Below are 19,196 nucleotides of genomic sequence, written 5' to 3'. Positions count from 1 at the left end.
CTTGCATGACCAGGTTTAAAAAGTTTGACTGCATATACTATCATTTATTCTTTAATTAATAGTCTGCATTCACTGTTTTATATCTTTAGATAAGTCTTCTTGACTAAAGCATTTGTAAAACAAAATGTCCTAGAAGGCAAACATATTTTGTATCTCTGTAATCTGATATCAATCTTGCTAATTTCACAGTTAAGGTAATGTTTTCATCTTGAGATAATTCTGTTTTTAATTCAGTCGTATTTTATACAAACCTGCGAGCACTTTCTGGCTTGTGTATACGTCACACTGTGATGGCAGCCAAGCATGAATCATTGACTCTTATTTCATTAGAAGCACATTACCATTCTTTGTTTTTCTATGACAGTTGTAATTAAAACGATTAAGCTAAGTAGGTTTAAATGACTTAGAGGGGGTTAAAATTAAATAATTTCGGCCAAAGTAAAACATAAAAGCAGTATTTATCTTTTGTTCAATCAAACTGGGTAGATGGAAATACTTTCTTACTTAACTATGTCATTTTTACATATGAACAACCAAATAAAACATATCAAACACTGGGTTCAGTATTTATTTTGTAGGCTTATATTGGATTTATGTATTTTTAAGTAAATAAACACACCAATAATGACAGGATAAGACTGCTTTTACTAAGAAATATTTTCTGGGTCCCTTGATATTACTAAAACTTATTAATTACTACCATTCAGCCTGTTGTTGTCCATAAGAATATATTATCTTGATAGGATAGGAGGTTTCTGCTGAGTGCAGCACAAAGGTATTCTGGAGCTTGCCAAAGAGGTGAAAGCTCAGGAGGAAAGCAGACACGTCCACCAGGGAAAAAGCACCAGAGCAATGGGAAGCTACGCCCTGCAAAGGATAGCTACAGAGGCTAATTTTATTTTATTCTCTGCAAAAATGAATTTTAAGTTTCAAAAATATCCCTGTTTGTTTTGTTTGCAGATGATGCAAATATATTCAGTACTGTGAGTTCTTTAGAGCAGGTTTTGAATGATATCACACCAAAAACAAATAAGCTAAAAAACAGGTTTGACTTAAGCAAATCGAACTTGAATCTGGAGAAAACTAAGTAGTTATTTGGACATTTTTAATTATGTAGAGATGTGAAAGTCAAGGGTAAAGGTGAAAGGAATAAATGGAATAAGTTTATTTAACCCCTATTTAGATGATGGGTAAGAAAACTCAAATGTAACACTTGCTGTCTACTGAGTTTGAACAGTTAAATACCAGAAAATAAAAATAGAATCTGGATGTTACTCATCTGGCCAGATGGCATCTCATAACAACAAGAGCTAATAAAGAAAGAAGATTGCATTATCTACCTTTCGCTCGGCTTGAGCAAAACATCCAATCTAATAGTTTTCACCACAGCAGAGCTTTTTGATGACGATTATATGGAAAATGGAGCCAATCTTTCAGAAAATAATCGTACAAATATTTTGGTCAGAAATGAGAATTGATATGTGTCTCTTAGTGCAAGTTAGCAGGGGATTTCAGGAGAACAGCCTGAGGAATAGAAAACACTGAGCAATAAATCAAAGTATTTTCATTTCTTTGTGAGGACCTGTGCTGTCATCATATATATTACTGGTAGTTTTACTTTCAATGTTTTTATTATTTGACAGTAAAAACATAATCAATGCAGTCACTTTCATTAAGAATCAAGGATTTTAGAGCTAATTTAATCCTAACTGAGATAATGAATGAAAAAACAGTGTTCCTTCCACTTCTGGATAAGGGTTCCCTCACTGTTTCACTTAAATATTCACTAATGATAAGTTCATCTTATAAGGTGCTTTTATTATGATACCTAATGAGAAATATTTTCATCGACAATCAGTTAGGATTAAATAGACTAGTATTATTTGTGCTGATATAGTACAAGTTTGTTTATGATGTTTGTTTGATGCCAGGCTTGGGGTCTTTCTGCCTGAAGTTTGCATGTTCTCCCCGTGCATGCGTGGGTTCTTTCCGGGTACTCCAGCTTCCTCCAACATGCAAAAAACATGACAAATTGGCTTATCAAAATTTTCCTTAGGCTTGTGTGCATGGTTGTGTGTCTTTTTGTGTTGCCCTGTGACAGCCTGGCAACCTGCCCAGGATATGCTCCGCCTCTCTCCCATAGGCTGTCAGTGATAGGCACCGGCCCCACCGTGACCCTGACCAGGACTATGCAGGAGAAAATGGAAACGTATTTCCTCTTTATTAGACATCATTCAATGGCTTTTTTTTCTATGCGTGGTTTACTTTGTTACAGTCATCTGGTGCATGTTTTATGTCATCAGTCAAATGAGAACTAACCTTTTTTGCCCTTTATACTTTAGAGTTTTAGGCCTTTATAATGTAGCTGACTAATCTGGCTGTGAGGAGCACATTCTGTTGGTGAGACTTACAGACTAGGGGAAGAAACTGTCTCTATGGTTGTTGGTTTGTGAAAATAGCACACTGTTGTGCTGATCTGTAGGTCATAATATAAACAGTTTGTATGCGAGATGTGTGACGGAAGAGGAGAGCTCTCTAGAGCAGTGGTTTTCAAACTCGGTCCTGGGGACCCACTGTCCTGCATGTCATAGACCTTTGCTCCAGCACACCTGCATCAAATGATTGCACTTCCTTCTCAGCAGCCACCATAGGCTGCAGTGACATGCTATTCAATAGTTTCTTAAGCCAGGTGTGTGGAGGCAGGAAAATACCTAAAATATGCAGGACAGTGGATGCTAAGGACCTAGTTTAAAAACCACTGCTCTAGAGGTCCACAGCCATCTCCTTAGACTTTATATGATTAAGATCCAGTAGGTTTGAATCAGCCAAGTAACCTCCTGTCTGTATGAAGACATTGTTTTCCTGGATAGGACCAATGAAGGTGGTGTTATCTGTATCTTTCACAGAATGGTCCATTGTTGTGCATTCATTTATTTTTAGGGAGTGGGGAGATAATACTCTCTAGACTAACTTTCCCATTGATAAATGAAAAATTATCTTTAATTTACACTACTTTTTTTTTTTTTTACCCTTTTTTCCAATGCATTTCAATGTGGCACAAAAAAAAGCTAAAACAAAAGAAGCTTTTAAGGGAGAATACAATATCACAACAGTTTACCACCAGATCTTTTTAGTGTGCTCAACATTCACTCTGCGTACAATTTCAAACGGGACTTAATCCAGGCACTGAAACCAAGATTTACACACAGATGGACTGGGATGCCAAGGATTGCTGGAGTGCCTGGTGTATGCATGACCTCTCCCACTCTGGGATTTTTCCAGTTGACCAATTTCTGCACTCTACCAGGTGGTCATGAACCACAGGCTTATTCAGTGCACGTGCTCAGCGTCTCAGGGGATTAGATGTGTATTAGTTATAAATATATCCATGCATACACCAGCACCTGTTCTGATATTTAAACATGACCATGTATATGTAAAATACACTCTTCCTCTTTAACATTATACCTTTTTCTACCTAAAATAAACTTTTTCTTGCTGGATAAGACACAGGACTCTAAAAATGGTTGACATTTAATGTCAGCTTGGCCTTCTGCAGTTATTAATGAAAGGCAGAAGTGCTTTCTTCTAAGGCAGCTAGACAAACATAAGAAAAATGAACATCTGAGACCCACACTGTCTTTTATTTTTATTCAATTTGTGAAAGAAGGTCAACATTTTTGCCCCTCTTTAACAGAAGATTGTTTTGCAGGCTTCTTTGGCTGAAAACTTCAGTTTAAATGAGCAAAACTGCCTCTTAATCTGCTTTTTTCCATAGAGCTTTTGATAGAGGTGTTTCTGATAACATCTCTACTAACCTCTTTTCTGTTATCAAGGTGCAGGAATACTCTTCTGACCAAGCCTAAATGAGAGGAGGTCATGTGTCATTTTGTAGGAATCATGACCAGACGAAATTAAATCAGTTCAGCTTTTTAATATAGCATGTGCAAACACACTTAAAGAGTTTAACAAACATACGATATAAGGGACAATGGTTTGGCAGTTCAATGAAATATCTAATACCAATAAGTAAATTAATGGATAAATACTGAGGAAGGTTTTCAGGTTTTTTTAAAGCTTGGCATGGCAATTTTCCTTACCAAACCTATTTCCAGAGAGAAAGGGTTGGAAATAGCTTAAATAACTGGAAATGGTGCTGCAGGGTGGAGCAGTGGGTAGTGCTGTTGCCTTGCAGCAAGAAGTTTCTGGGTTTGTTTCTTTGCCTGGGATATTTCTGCATGTTCTCCCCATGCATGCATGTGTTCTTTCTGGGTACTCTGGCTTCCTCACATAGTCCAAAACATGACTGATAGGTTAATTGGCTTCTCTAAAAAAACATTTCCTTTGGTGTGAGTGAGACTGTGTGTGTGTGTGTGTGTGTGTGTGTGTGTGTGTATGGTCATGTGTCCTTGTGTGTTTTTGTTTTGCTTTATGACCTATCCAGGGTGTACCTCGCCTCTCACCCATAGACTGCCAGAAAAAATGGAAGGATAGAAAGGGCCCTGAAAGCCAAAAGCTTTGCTTTTTACTCCTACCTCGGATGTTGTTAGTATGATAAGTAGGGTGAAGGGAGGGGTAATTTGTATTAGTACAAAGGTGCTAGGCCTTTTGCAGTTTGTTTATAATGAGATTTTTTTTTATGTTTCAGGAAAATGTCCTCCATTTGGATCAATAGAACATAAACCAAAAAAAGTATATATAACGACATTTGAAAAGACCTTGCTCCAGTCAAAACACAGGGCTTGCCCTTTTCTAATGTCTTTAATCAATATCTGCTGTTTTTTAGATGTTAAACCCTTGACATTGATTCCTCCCTGTAAAGCACTTTGATGTCCATTGTAACAAAGTCATGCAGCCACTCAAAGCAGAGAACATTGAATCAATACAATATATTTGTTAATCCTTTATATAAACCCATGCCTCTCCTCTCAGTCCCCAGGAATAACGGCCAGAACACTGTTCTCGATACAGACTTTGATATTGAACTTGGCAACACGGCAGATGAAGCCAGCGATGATCCAGGTAAGATGATATGTATGACAGCCGCAGCTAGAAAGAGCATTTCACAGACGGATCAGGATATGAATAACATGAACTTTAGGTTTAGATAACTAGAAACAATCTCCTATAGCTCCTCATGCAAAGATGAGGTTATTAAAGTGACCAGGTTTATTTAATCGGAGGGAACACCTGGCATCTAGACATGTTGCTTTAATCACAACAGTCTTATGTGCAGCAGAATGTCCTTTTTCTCACCCTTTGCTCGTTTCACTGCCTCAATGATGAATTAACTGGAAGCACATTAGTTTAATGCTCTAAAATTCATCAATAAGCAAAATTCAATGCATAGATCGATCCAAAATGATCACTTTTGTTAAGTCATGTCCATTTGGTGTGATTAACATCAAGGGAAAGTGTGGATTAAATAGCTGAAAGATTCAGTTTGGCATTTTTTGGCGAATGGAGAGAGAGTCCCCTTTATTAAAAGCAAAATGATGATGCTTTGAAAGATATGCCAGATCACATATATCTATGGATTGTCTATTTTCATTGCCATTGTATTATCATTTGGAAATAATTGTTAACATTTTAGTTTGGGTTCCCTTTAGAAATAGAACTAATATGATTGAAGCACATACTGCGTTCTTGTTTATGCCTTCAGCACCTTCACCTTTTTGAAAGTGATCCCTTTATGGCACCCATTATAATCAATTTGTACTTAAAGATAAGAGTTTAAATTTCCTCTCTCTCTTGACCTGCTCTACATTTGCATAGTTTGCCTTTAAAGTGATGATAGATTTGGTATAAAATGAGCATACTTTCAGTCTTTTCAATATTAAATTGGATAACTTTTTACATTAGAGCATTTATACCTTGTCTTACAATTAATGGTCAGTTTTTTGTAGGTTTTCATGACTGTTTGGATGAACAGTCTTTTTAGATCAAAGCTTCAAGTTTGGAAGGTCTCCTTGTTATCATCCTGATCTTTTTGTTGCCAAATCCATCAATTCTAGATCGTTTTCTATGCTCTAGGTTATATTTAGGTTAGTGTTATACTCAATGATTTTACTCCATGTTTAACGCATTCTATATATGAATTAAATAACATATAGAAGACTATCCTGGCAGAATAATCTTTTCTCGCTTTTTCTTTTTTACTGAGGATTGCACATTAAATATTAGGGTATTACAACAAAGCAATAAAATACTATTACAATAGCAGTAAAATATTTGATAAAGGGGCTTAGACAAAAATATGTTTCTTCTTTGCTGACAAGTTTTTACTTGAAAAAGACACCTTTACTCTGACAGATGGGGCTTCTTAATTCACTGGACTAATGACTATACTCACTTCCAACTAATCTGGCTTCACACAAGACCTGGTTTAGGTTCACATAGGGATCACTTGTATGGAATTTCATGTTTGATGAATTTCTGTTTGGAATGACATCTAGTTTTACATATTAAATACTCTCCTGATAAATTAAAAACACACTTGGGTTTTATCAGAGGAAGCTTTGTCTTTCTTCTTTGTTGATGTTAAAGGCACACAGGATGACACATTTGTAATCTACTCTGTTTCTCAGGCTCTGGGTATTTGAGCTGCTCCTTTGATGATGGTCTTTGTGGTTGGATCAGGGACAAAGATGGAGACCTGCACTGGGAAACGACACCTGATCCAACAGGTAAATGAAGGATAGAGTCAATCCTTCAAAAACCCACGTACTTATGGACTGAAGTTTGTTTATAATTGTTTTACAAGTAGATTTAGAAGGGCTTTGTTGCTTTATCAACATGCACATGCTTGCACTCAAAGAAAATCTGTTTGGTTCTGCTTTATTACAGGTCAAGATGAATGCAAATAAATAACTAAAGGAAAGTAATTTGTCTTCAGCAGATTAGTGCTTTGCTCTTCAAAAAAATGTAAATGAGAAGTGGATTATGTGGCCCGTCACTTAAGCTTTTTAAATAAAAAAGGGAAAAACATAGTAAGTTATATTGAGATGATGCAAAAAGTCTAAAAGTATCTACATCTGGTTTGTCCAGCTTGATGCCTTGCATTTTTCCATTTTTTTTAGTAAATTATACATAATATATCATAATTTTGTATAATTACTGACCTTAGATAATAAAGAGGATACATTTCAAGGAGCAGCACCTTGTTGAGGTTGCATTAAAACACTTCTGGACCATTCCTCCTGTGGTTACATGTCTCCACTACTAATGCTATTTTTTGCTGTGATGCCTGTAGGTGTATGTTTTTTCTTATCGCCTTCTTTTCCTGTGACCGCCATGGACAAACATGAATATTTTTTACTTTGATGGAATTTATAACTTATGTTGAATCCTTAACTAGTGCAACCTCTAAAAGTAACAACAGCCACAAATGGCTCTGCCAGAGAAGCAAAATAAACATAAATCAGCATTTATCAGCGTTTTACCCAGAAGCACTTTCAAGTTAAATTGCTCTGGTGCATACATTAATAAAATGAATCTCTAAGTGGTTGGGAAGCCAATTAACTCAGTTGTAGATCAAAGTGCAGAAGGATTTTGTTGCAACCAGTGAAAAGCTGTTTTATGAGGACAGTTAAAATAGTGGAAAATAATTCAGATTTAGTAGTTGAATAAGCACAATGTTTTGAGTGAAACAAGTAAGCCGAAGACCACAAACAAATAGGCTGTGACAGAACACAAAATTGCCTTTTTTCTTTTTTTTGTTTTTGACATTGAATCACCTAAAATTAGTACAGCTTCAGTATTGCTTGTTTTTGTCTTTGTGGAGCCTGATTGTTATGGTTGATTTTTATTTTGGTTTCAGACTCAATTCAATTCAAAAATACTTTATTAATCCCAAAGGGAAATAAAATATAAAATATTATATATATATATACAGGTGCTGGTCATAAAATTAGAATATCATGAAAAAGTAGATTGATTTCAGTAATTCCATTTAAAAAGTGAAACCTGTATATTATATTCATACATTACATACAAACTCATATATTTCAGATGTTTATTTTGTTTAATTTTGATGATTACAAATGACAACAAATGAAAATCTCAAATTCATCATATCAGAAAATTAGAATATTGTGAAAAGGTTCAAAATTGATGGCCCCTGGTGCCACACTCTAATCAGCTAATTAACTCAAACCACCTGCAAAAGCCTTTAAATGGTCTTTCAGTCTAGTTCTATAGGCTACACAATCATGGGGAAGACTGCTGACTTGACAGTTGTCCAAAAGACGACCATCGACACCTTGCACAAGGAGGGCAAGACACAAAAGGTCATCGCTAAAGAGGCTGGCTGTTCACAGAGCTCAGTGTCCAAGCACATTAATAGAGAGGCGAAGGGAAGGAAAAGATGTGGTCGAAAAAAGTGTACAAGCAAGAGAGATAACCGCACCCTGGAGAGGATTGTGAAACAAAACCCATTCAAAAATGTGGGGGAGATTCACAAAGAGTGGACTGCAGCTGGAGTGAGTGCTTCAAGAACCACCACACACAGACGTATGAAAGACATGGGTTTCTGCTGTCGCATTCCTTGTGTCAAGCCACTCTTGAACCACAGACAGCGTCAGAAGCGTCTTGCCTGGGATAAAGAGAAACAGGACTGGACTGCTGGTGAGTGGTCCAAAGTCATGTTCTCTGATGAAAGTAAATTTTGCATTTCCTTTGGAAATCAAGGTCCCAGAGTCTGGAGGAAAAGAAGAGAGGCACTTCATCCACATTGCTTGAAGTCCAGTGTAAAGTTTCCACAGTCAGTGATGGTTTGGGGTGCCATGTCATCTGCTGGTGTTGGTCCATTGTGTTTTCTGAGGTCCAGGGTCAACGCAGCCACATACCAGGAAGTTTTAGAGCACTTCATGCTTCCTGCAGCTGACCAACTTTTTGGAGATGCAGATTTCATTTTCCAACAGGACTTGGCACCTGCACACAGTGCCAAAGCTACCAGTACCTGGTTGAAGGACCATGGTATCCCTGTTCTTAATTGGCCAGCAAACTCTCCTGACCTTAACCCCATAGAAAATCTATGGGGTATTGTGAAGAAGAAGATGCAATACACCAGACCCAACAATTCAGAAGAGCTAAAAGCCACTATTAGAGCAACCTGGGCTATAATAACACCTGAGCAGTGCCACAGACTGATCGACTCCATGCCACGCCGCATTGCTGCAGTAATACAGGCCAAAGGAGGCCCAACTAAATACTGAGTGCTGTACATGCTCATACTTTTCATGTTCATACTTTTCAGTTGGCCAACATTTCTATAAATCCTTTGTTTTTATTGGTCTTCAGTAATATTCTAATTTTCTGATATGATGAATTTGAGATTTTCATTTGTTGTCATTTGTAATCATCAAAATTAAACAAAATAAACATCTGAAATATATGAGTTTGTATGTAATGTATGAATATAATATACAAGTTTCACTTTTTAAATGGAATTACTGAAATCAATCTACTTTTTCATGATATTCTAATTTTATGACCAGCACCTGTATATATATATATATATATATATATATATATATATATATATATATATATATATATATATATATATATATATATATATATATATATATATATATATATATATATATATGCATGCAATTGGCCCTGTTTCTACTCATGATGGGTTAGCTTTTTGCTAAGTTTTTTTTTTTTTTACTTTTATTTGAAAACTTTTTTTTCTTTTAAAAACTTGATTACCATTTTGAGTAATTGTCACTACATACATATGTTATTTATTAAAGGCAATAAGTATTGTTATATTTAACTTTCTTCAGTCTTACTTCTTTAGGTAAAACAAATCTAAGGTGGAAAAGCAATACAGCAGATTTGCTGACACCTGAGTTGAAACAAGCCTTTAAATTCTCATATTAAACTTTCCTTTTATCACTCTGAAAAAATTGGATTGCTAAATCCACATAATGATACAGGAAGCTTATTTTTAAAAAGATTATAGTTAGCTGTTTTCCTTCCTTTTGTGGGATTATGATCTCCCAACACACCAATTTAATGCAACATTATCAAATTTGAAAAGTCAATCTCCATTGTGACTAAAAAAGGTTATCATTGTCCTTTTTATTTTGTTTTCTTTATTTATTTACATCATCCATTTGCTTGTACAGGTGGACGGTATCTTACTATCCCAGAAACAAGAAACAAGAGGACGGGACGAGGGGCCCGGCTAGTACTGCCTCTCATCTCTCCTTGGAATGACGGCAACTTGTGCCTTTCATTTCGCCACAAGCTGGCAGGCCACCATGTGGGAATGCTTCAGGTGTTCGTGAAAAAGGGAAAGCAGTTCAGTCCTGCAGTATGGAGCCGAACTGGTGGCAACGGCTGGAGGCACACTCAGATCACTTTATGGGGTACAGGCCTGGAAAGTGTAAGTATAATTAATAATAAAATCTAGTTCTAAAGGCAAATTTCAATTTTAGTCCTGTTTTTTTCTATAGAGGACATACAGTCACATGACCGCTGTCTGTTTACTCCACCATACTGACAGCATAGAACCACCTGTGTGCGGCGTAATATTAATGTGTGATATTTACTAAAGCAATGTAATACAAATTGAGTTTAGAATCTGCAGATCCAATATTGTCTACATATGTTGAACATTTAGATGGGGAGATTAAACGGTGTGCAAAAAGTTCTCTTCTTGGAGTGCAGGATCCCTATAATAGGCCCGATAGCTTGTTTACGCAGATTCAAGACTGCCATCGTTCAGACATCCCCGACTTCGCCTACCACGTCCTCTATAATTATTTGGTGAATCGACAGTCTTGCTTTTCAGGGAAAGCACTGAAGGCTTATAAAATTTTAGATGCCTACATTTATTTTGTACACCAAGTGGGGGAGGGCGCTGCGTCATACCGCTGGTAAACAAATATAAACATGCAGGAAGCAGGAATATTTAAGAAAACATTTTTGATTTATTAAACCAAAAGGTTCAAAAGTAAAAAAAAAAAAACAATAAACACAGAAAATGAAAAATTTTCATAGTCTAGAAACTTTATGCTCAAAAATATCATTTGTATTTGCTTTTATGATGTGGCTGTTGACTTTTCTATAGTTCCATGTTAAATCTATGGCACAAACTGTTCTTTATCCCCTGTTCTTGGAATTAGATTGTTTTAGTGGGTGAGGAGCAGGATGCTCTCTTCACTTCTTTATTTTTTTCACAAATCCTTACTCTAAACCTCTAAGCTAAACCTTTAGGGAATAATATAAACAACCCTATGGCAATCCGTTTTTACATTTATTAGAAGCACTGTCCTCTCTATTGTTCCATTTGTTGATCTCTAAAAGAAGGTTCTTCCTGGTCAAAACTTAATTCCTACTAGTCAGAAATGTACATATAGATATCCTAAATTACATTTTTGCTAGCAACAATTTAATTTCAGGATGCCAAAAATATAGTTGTAGTAGTAAGAATAAATTTTCGGATACCTAGAAATCTTTACAAATTTTAAGTGGCCCTTTTGACATTTATTAGCTTGACTAAATATATATATCCGATCTCTCAAATTATTTTTTTCCTAGTCAAAATGAACATTTCAGATATCTAAAATAGTATTCTTCCTATCTACAATAAACATTTGAGTTATCTGAAATGTAATTCCTACTAGTACAAATGACGTCACTTTCCATATTCATGTGTTTTGGGCATTTACTTCCAGATATCTAAAATAACATTCTTCCTATCTAAAATAAACATTCTTAATCTCAAGAAAAAATGACCAAACATAGTGTATCTTACATAGTTTAAGAATTTTGAACCTAAATTCAAGACATTCGGTTTTATGAGTTTAGCTTCCTCTCTGGATTTGAAAGCAGTAATTGTGTCGGTGATAGTCTGGACAGAATGGAAAGAAAATGAAATTAGCTCATTCTCAACCAGGGGATTTGTGGCAGCATAGAGCGTCTTGCACGAGAAACACCAGAAAGTCTGTCAAAAGCAGAAGTTCTGTTAATGTCTGCCTCCATTTTATTCCAGAGGGAAAAATATTCAGTGTTAGCAAGTGGGAATAATGACCTCCTGGGTGCAGTGCTCAACAATGTCAAATATGAAAGCAAATCGTTACCATATTGGATTGGATTCTACCTGCTCAGCTAATTCTAAAAGTGTTTTTACAATTTGAGGGAGTGCCATGACCTGTGATGCTAAAGACCCAGCAATTCAACCAGTTTACCGCCGGCACGCTTATAGTGTAATGCAATGCAGACGTGCACAGCGCCCCCTACCGATCAAGATGGGTAGCCCGGTCAGCAAGGACCTGAGGAAGAGCGGCTGCTGATGTCAGTCTGCTGCGCCCGCCGCTCAGACTTCTTTTCGTTTCGGACAGTACTTTGCAGGCAGACCACGAAAACGAAAAAGCAATGTCCGCTGTGTTTTCTCTTTGATTATGGTATAAAATTTGCAGTCTTAAAGAAGAAAATGCAAATGCAAATAGGATGATGGATTACTTAGAGAGGCCCAATATGCAGAACACCACGGGAAACAGGGAAAAGGTTCAAATGAGTTTATTGACAATTGCACATGTAAAGGGTCAGGCACTGGTTCACGTCTGGGGATCTGGTTCACAGGATACTGAAAGGGAGACAGTTCAGTTAGCCACGTAGCAGAAGAGTCAGGTGATGTTATCTTCTGAGTTCTACCTTGAGGAATCCGGGCTTGGCTTTGAGAGAGGCACTGTTGGGTCCAGAGACTGTTTGATTCAGCAGAGTTCAGTTTCAGCTTCAGCGTCTTGCATCTAACGTTTAGACTGATCTTGGTTTTCCAGCTCTAGTCCAGAGCAGCATTGAATCCAGAGAAGGGTCTTCAGGTTTGGCTCAGAGGGCAGGCTCGACAGGTTAAGCTCATCCAGAGCTTACAGGACAAAAACAGGTTTCCTGTAGGCAGAGACAAAAAGGGAATTAGAATCCAACTAGGATACTAGAAGCAACAAAGATTTCACAGAGGTAGTGAGGCTCAGGTGCTAACCAAACTGGATAAACACTGCGGCGTTGATGCGAGGTCTGAGGGCTGCTTATATAGTGGAGGATCCTCCTGATGACGAGATGGGCTTCAGGTGTGTCGAAGGCTCAGCTCAGGAGGATCCACAGCGAACTCTGCTGGAGGCAGGTGGTACAGCTCCAGATCCCAACACTTATTTAATTTATGGGTCAAATAATGCAGCCTCATTCTTAAAATGAAAAAGCATTTCTGGAAATGCTTTTTCATTTTCAAATTTGACATTTTAAATTTAATTTTGGTATGTATTTGCTGGGGTACATTTTGAAAAATAAATCTCAAATGTCTTTTTCATTTTAATTAAATAAAAGGATGAGATGTGTTAAAGAAGAAAATGAAAATGCAAACAGATTTGATTGATGACTAATTTAATTTATGAGTCAAACAATGCAGCCACGGTCTTAAAATGAAAAAGCATTTCTGAAAATGCTTTTTCATTTGAAATATGGTAACGATTTGCTTCTATAGTCCAACTCATACGTTGCATCAATGATCAGTTACGTTAAAGTATTCATTTCGAATTTAGATAGGAAGAATGGCAATTATGGATATCCACAACTAAATTGTTCCTAGTACAAATGTAGTTGTAGATATCTGTATAGATATTTATACTAGTAAAAATATATTTTGGATGCCAGAAATTTTACTTTAGATGTCTGCAATGTTTTCTCCATTCTTGATATCTGAAATAAAAATTACGAAAAGTAACAATTGTATAACGTAGATCTGAAATTTATTTTTAGTCATTCAGAATGTTTATTTCAGATAGGAGTAATGTCATTTTGGATATTGAAAGTCATGGCCCAATACACACGAATGGGGAAAGGTGGTGTCATTTGTACTAGTAATACGAATTACATTTCAGAGATCTGAAATTTTAATTTTAGATAGAAGGAATACTATTAAAGATATCTGAATATGAAATACAGATCAATCTGCCACTTAAAGTAAAGATTTGTACATATCTGAAATGTAGTTCTTAATAGTACAAATTTGATTCTAGAGTACTTAAAATGTAATTTCTACCGGTGGAAATGTAATTAGTGATATCTAAAATACAATTCTAACTAGGAACATTGTAATTGTGACTAGGTAGAATTCTTTAGTGCACTCTATTATAGGAATGTGACTAGTCAGCCTGCTTATTTTATGTTTAAACTGAGCCTCATTATTCTTGTACAAGTATCTAAAATAAAATTATAGACATGCATTATTAAAACTGAGATATCTGTACTGTAATTCTAATTAACATATAAATAAAACAAGTTGCTGATATCTGTAATGAAATTTCTACTTGCAGAAATATATTTTTTATGTCAAGAATTGGATTTCTGGATATCTATAATGTCATATTATTTTTGATATCTGAAAGAATAATTGTGACTAGTAGTAACACTATTGTGAAGATCTGAAATAAGAGTTCCTCCTTGTCAGCATTTAGTTTTTGATAGGAAGTATGTTTATTTTAGATAGGAAGAATTTTATTTTAGAAATCTGGAAGTAAAAACCCAGATATCTGAAATGTTTATTTTACATGGGGAGAATGTTATTTTAGATATTTGAAATGCTCATTTTGACTTGGAAAAAATGCATTTAAGACATCTGAATTACATATTAAGGCAAGCTAATAAATGTCAAAAAGGTCTGCCATACCCTTCCTCCATCCTCTCCTTTTTCACCACCCACTCAGTAGTTTAACATATTCCAATTCCTGTAAGCTGTTTTAATTTAAAATAACTGCCAGGTAAACTCTTCACATATCAGTTTATTGTTAACATATACATTTTTCTTTTCTCTTAAAAGGAAATGGATCATGGCTGCTGCAAAAGCTTTAAAGACCCCTTTTATACTTATGTACCAATGTTTATTTCCCTGCTGTTCACCAGGTTATCTTGAAGGGGGAGCGTGGCAGAGGCCGAAGTGGAGAGATGGCTGTGGATGATATCACCTTGAGGAAAGGCTCCTGCACAGATGAGCACAATCTGAGGAGACTCTGACTGAAAGAACAATGCAGGCCAGACAAAAAGGACAACGAGAGGGGAAATCATCATAAAGAGAACTGACTCCTTATTCTGCTTTGATCCCATCTTTTTCCCATCTCGTCTCACTTTTGCTTCCTGCTGAGGGGAATCAAAACTTATGTATATGCAGAATGAGTTACAGGATTTTTCTGCAATTCATCTATCCACGAACAAGAAGGAGTCAGCCCAATCTCACGGGGGTATTTTTGACATTACTCTTCTAGTCTTGTCACCCTATAATTTTGCTTTTCTGAAATCTGCATGTTCTGAGCACAATGGAAATGTCCTGCATCTCATATAGCTCTGGCAAACCTTCAGCCACCACACAAGTAACATACATTCATTTATAGATTTCTCTAGAAAGGGCTCTGTTCCTTTGCCTTGCACTTTTGCTTTTTTCAAATATTTTAGACACAGTTTATAGCTCCTCATTAACTTGATTTTGACTTAGACACCTAGAAATCCAGGTAGTTGATTTCCATCAGGAAATTCTGAACTATAATGTTGGAATGTAAATTTAGGACAGATTCCATTTGCCAAAATTAGCTCCTGTATGGATTTATTCCAAACGTAATAATTGAGTCCACATTGCAATAATTCATTAAATAATAAATAATATGATAAACACTAATTATAGTAGAATATTAAATTTAATATGTACATAAATGTTCAGATATTTGAATATATTTTAATCCCAATAACTTTTAAAATCTAGAATCAAATGTGGAAATAATTAATTATAAAGTACAATTCAATATTAAACTGATCAATAAAATCAGTTTAAAATTGTATTTCTTCCCTAAAGTGGTGTTTTTGCAGCACAACATTAATTGGTTGGCTTTAACTAGTTAGGCACTCACCAATCAAAGTAAGAGATCAAAGCAAACTGTGCTTTCTGAAAAGAGATTAATATGAAGTTTATTTGTCTAAGTTTAGCCATAAGATGAGAGTAAGGGCTGTAAAACAGAAAATATTGTCTTAATAATGTCTACATTGATTATCCAGGATTTTATGAGTTATTGACATATCTAAATGATTATACATTTTCCATTTTTTTTATGTATTTATTACTGTTCCAGTAAACCATTCAGATAAAAATGTATTTCACAATTTTTATTTCTTTATTAGTGGTACTCTGCTCCTTGAACTATTTAAAACAGCTACCATAAAGGGATTTTTTTTTTTTGTGTGTAAGTAATTATATGTTTTGGATGGCTAGTCTGCATCATTTTAGTTACAAGTGATGTTTTTGCAATCTTTCGGAAGACATAAACAGTCTAAAAAAAACAAGTGATCTAAATCTTCAATTTTTCATTCATCTAGATGGCAAAAACTCAGCTTATATTTGAACTTCTGAGTTTCTTTTCAACCCTCTAAAAAGGATGACCAGTTACCAAACTTAGATTTTTGGGTGCAATTGATATACTGACTGTCCACAAGTCCTCATTAAGAAAATAACACATTCACAACTTTTTTTTTTGTTGTTGTCTTGGAATACAGCTTGTCTTCATTGTCTTCATTTTTCTATTTTCTTTAAAAAAAATCTGCTAACAGTTGATCCATGCATGTCCTCAGCTCTCATTGATTCCTGGGAAACATACCTGATTTTTATGCTTGTAAACTATAAACAAACTAAATGCAATGCGTCACACTAGACATTATGTTTGTCTACGATTAGAAGAGCTTAATAGTTCTTTGTTTACAATGTACCCCTGGAGAATCTCTACTTCACTATAGCTCTAATACTTTGACCTAAATTACTTCCAAAATCTGTCACCTGCGAGTATTTAGTCTAGAAAGTGTTTCCCTGTTGAAAAAGCCCAGTATTCCTAAAAAAAAATCCTGTTATTTGTTATTTTACTATCGCTAATGATGCAGCTGATTTTTTTTTTAAAACAAACAAATAAGCACTGTCTCTATCCATTTGTCTGATGCCCTCTTTAGCTCAAAAACTCTCTTCAGATACTTGAAAGGTGTAAAATGGAGCAGAAAAAGGATTTTGGACGCTTATGATTAAAGTTTTTTTTTATTGTGCTTTGTTATATTAAATATATTTGCTACAGACAATGATTGAAAAAATGATATGAGCAGAATGGTATATTTGTAAATGTAGCCGTGTGTACATACTCTGTACAATGCCATAAGCCGTGTGATTTATATGTTATGTAAATTCATATATGAATGTTGATTGGACTTGGTTGGTATTTCAGTATTTAATTAAAGAGATGGTAGAAATGTTGCCCATGACTCCTTTGGTTGTTTTAATAATAATTAGAGAGTTTTTCTTTTATTCACTACCTTGGTGATAGCATTAAGCTAAGCAATTACTGGCAAGGAGTTAAATCTGGGGTAAAAACACAAAAAAGCAAATAGGAATTAAACCCAGTCCTGTTCCAAACAGTTTGCTGGCAGGTTTAAAGGTCTGCAAACATTAAGCTTACCTGTTTGAAGTAAAGTGGCCACCTCTTAGTGGCATCTACTGACCCCCTTTGCTTCCTTAAGTTGGTACCAAATGTAAATGAGCAAGAAGAACCCATTTCTTATCTCTATCACGAGTTGTTAGGACCAGGCAAGGCCTGACCTCCATCTCACATGACTTCAGCCCACTATACCTGTTGCACAATATTTTTGTACAGATATTGACATCATAATCAGAAGTAAATATTCATGAATTCTGGACCCATCAGAATGATGTATAAATCAATTATTTATATAGAAAATAAAATGTAAAATCAAAATCTGCACCACTGTAGATGTTCGTTGTATGTATGTTTCTTTTATTGTTTAAAAAAAAATGTAGTTATTACCTTTTTCCCCATATTTTATGATCTTAGAGATGCTTTTCAATAGTTAACATCAGGGAATTAAGTAAAAAATATCCTATTATAATTAATCTAAGTAATTCAGAATGTTACTGAGTAGCTCATAAAGCCACAAGACCAAAAAATGCCTTTGGTCATTTTAACAAAAGCGTTATGCATATTTAGTGAAAGGACAATCTCATAGGAAATGTAAGTAATACTTATCTGAGAAATCTGGATGCACAAGAAACAGGAAACAAACTATAGCTTATGTTCTTTGTCAAAAGTTTGAAACTAAAATATCAACACCTTCAGTGTTTGAGATGTTGTATTTTTAGATAATTATAAAGAGTTGCCAGATCCATAATATTTTAATATGGAGTTTATTTTGTTTGCACAGTTTACAACAAAACAACATCTACGCTATTTATAACCTGGAATAATTAATCTATGGGAATTTTACTTTGTGAATTAAGATAATGAAATGAATGCACTTCTCAATAACATTCTTATTTACTGAATATGTCCAATATGTTATAGTGTTTTTCTCTTACTAGTCTAATAGAATCCCTGGGAAGATTTGTTCTCTGGTTATTGGCATCATTGGCAGGTTTCTATCTCCCGGTTCTACCTGATCTCATCTCTATATTACAATCAGGACTAAGAAGGCAATGAAAAAGACACAGTAGAATGTTTCACCTCTTCCGTCTAAGCTATGCTTATCAATCACTATGTCAGTGTAATTTCTCCCAAATAGGGCCTTTCTGAAGAGCGGATGAGTGGGACAAATGTTGTTGCTCATCCTGCTGCTTGACATTGATAAAAGTATCACCTCCTTAAAGTTATAAATCAAGATCTTATGACATGCTGTATTAGCAGTTTAAAAATGCTCCTCATTGATCCAAACTTATTGTAGATTAATCTACAATGACAAATATAAGACATTTTAAATAGTGCTGCTCACACAGCCAAATGTCAAAAACAGAATAAATAAGATAAATGATGCTTTAATGCTATTCAAATCTCAGAGTAACACAGCGTTGTCATTAACATTTCTGGGACAGAAATGAGTCCGCTCACAGTGTGCTGTTACCAAAATTTGACATTTAACCTTAACTGACATTTAAAAGATAACTTGTGCATTTAGAGTCAGTATTAATGAGAGACTTTAAGCAAATGAAATCTGAAAAAGGTCATGTTCCTCCAGCAAAAAGCTCTCTGTGTTAGAACAGCGAGACACACTAGTTTTTTTTTCTTGTTTCTTTTTTTATTTTGCATTTTCTTAGAGTCATCGATAAATATTTCAACAAGTTAAGTCTCAAAAATCTAAAGTTGGAAAAATAGTCC

The 19,196-nt window shown here is 35.2% G+C and overlaps 1 protein-coding gene across 4 annotated transcripts in view; it reads left to right on the top strand.

The window, feature by feature from the left end:
- npnta (nephronectin a) overlaps positions 1 to 17,287 on the top strand; it is a 71,832-nt gene extending 54,545 nt beyond the window's left edge. For all 4 annotated transcript variants that reach the window (XM_038271003.1, XM_038271004.1, XM_038271005.1 and 1 more), the window contains 4 exons: positions 4,933 to 5,022; positions 6,588 to 6,686; positions 10,140 to 10,399; positions 14,914 to 17,287. In XM_038271003.1, the coding sequence (XP_038126931.1) occupies positions 4,933 to 5,022; positions 6,588 to 6,686; positions 10,140 to 10,399; positions 14,914 to 15,024 (560 nt within the window). In that variant the 3' untranslated portion in view covers positions 15,025 to 17,287. The remainder of the gene's footprint in view (positions 1 to 4,932; positions 5,023 to 6,587; positions 6,687 to 10,139; positions 10,400 to 14,913) is intronic.
- Positions 17,288 to 19,196: the final 1,909 nt, after the last annotated feature.

Source organism: Cyprinodon tularosa, unplaced genomic scaffold, assembly GCF_016077235.1.
Source record: "Cyprinodon tularosa strain WSP-4 unplaced genomic scaffold, ASM1607723v1 ctg787, whole genome shotgun sequence".
Classification (NCBI taxonomy): domain Eukaryota; kingdom Metazoa; phylum Chordata; class Actinopteri; order Cyprinodontiformes; family Cyprinodontidae; genus Cyprinodon; species Cyprinodon tularosa.
Note: the sequence above shows the minus strand (reverse complement) of the source record. Positions and strands in the feature narration are given on the sequence as shown.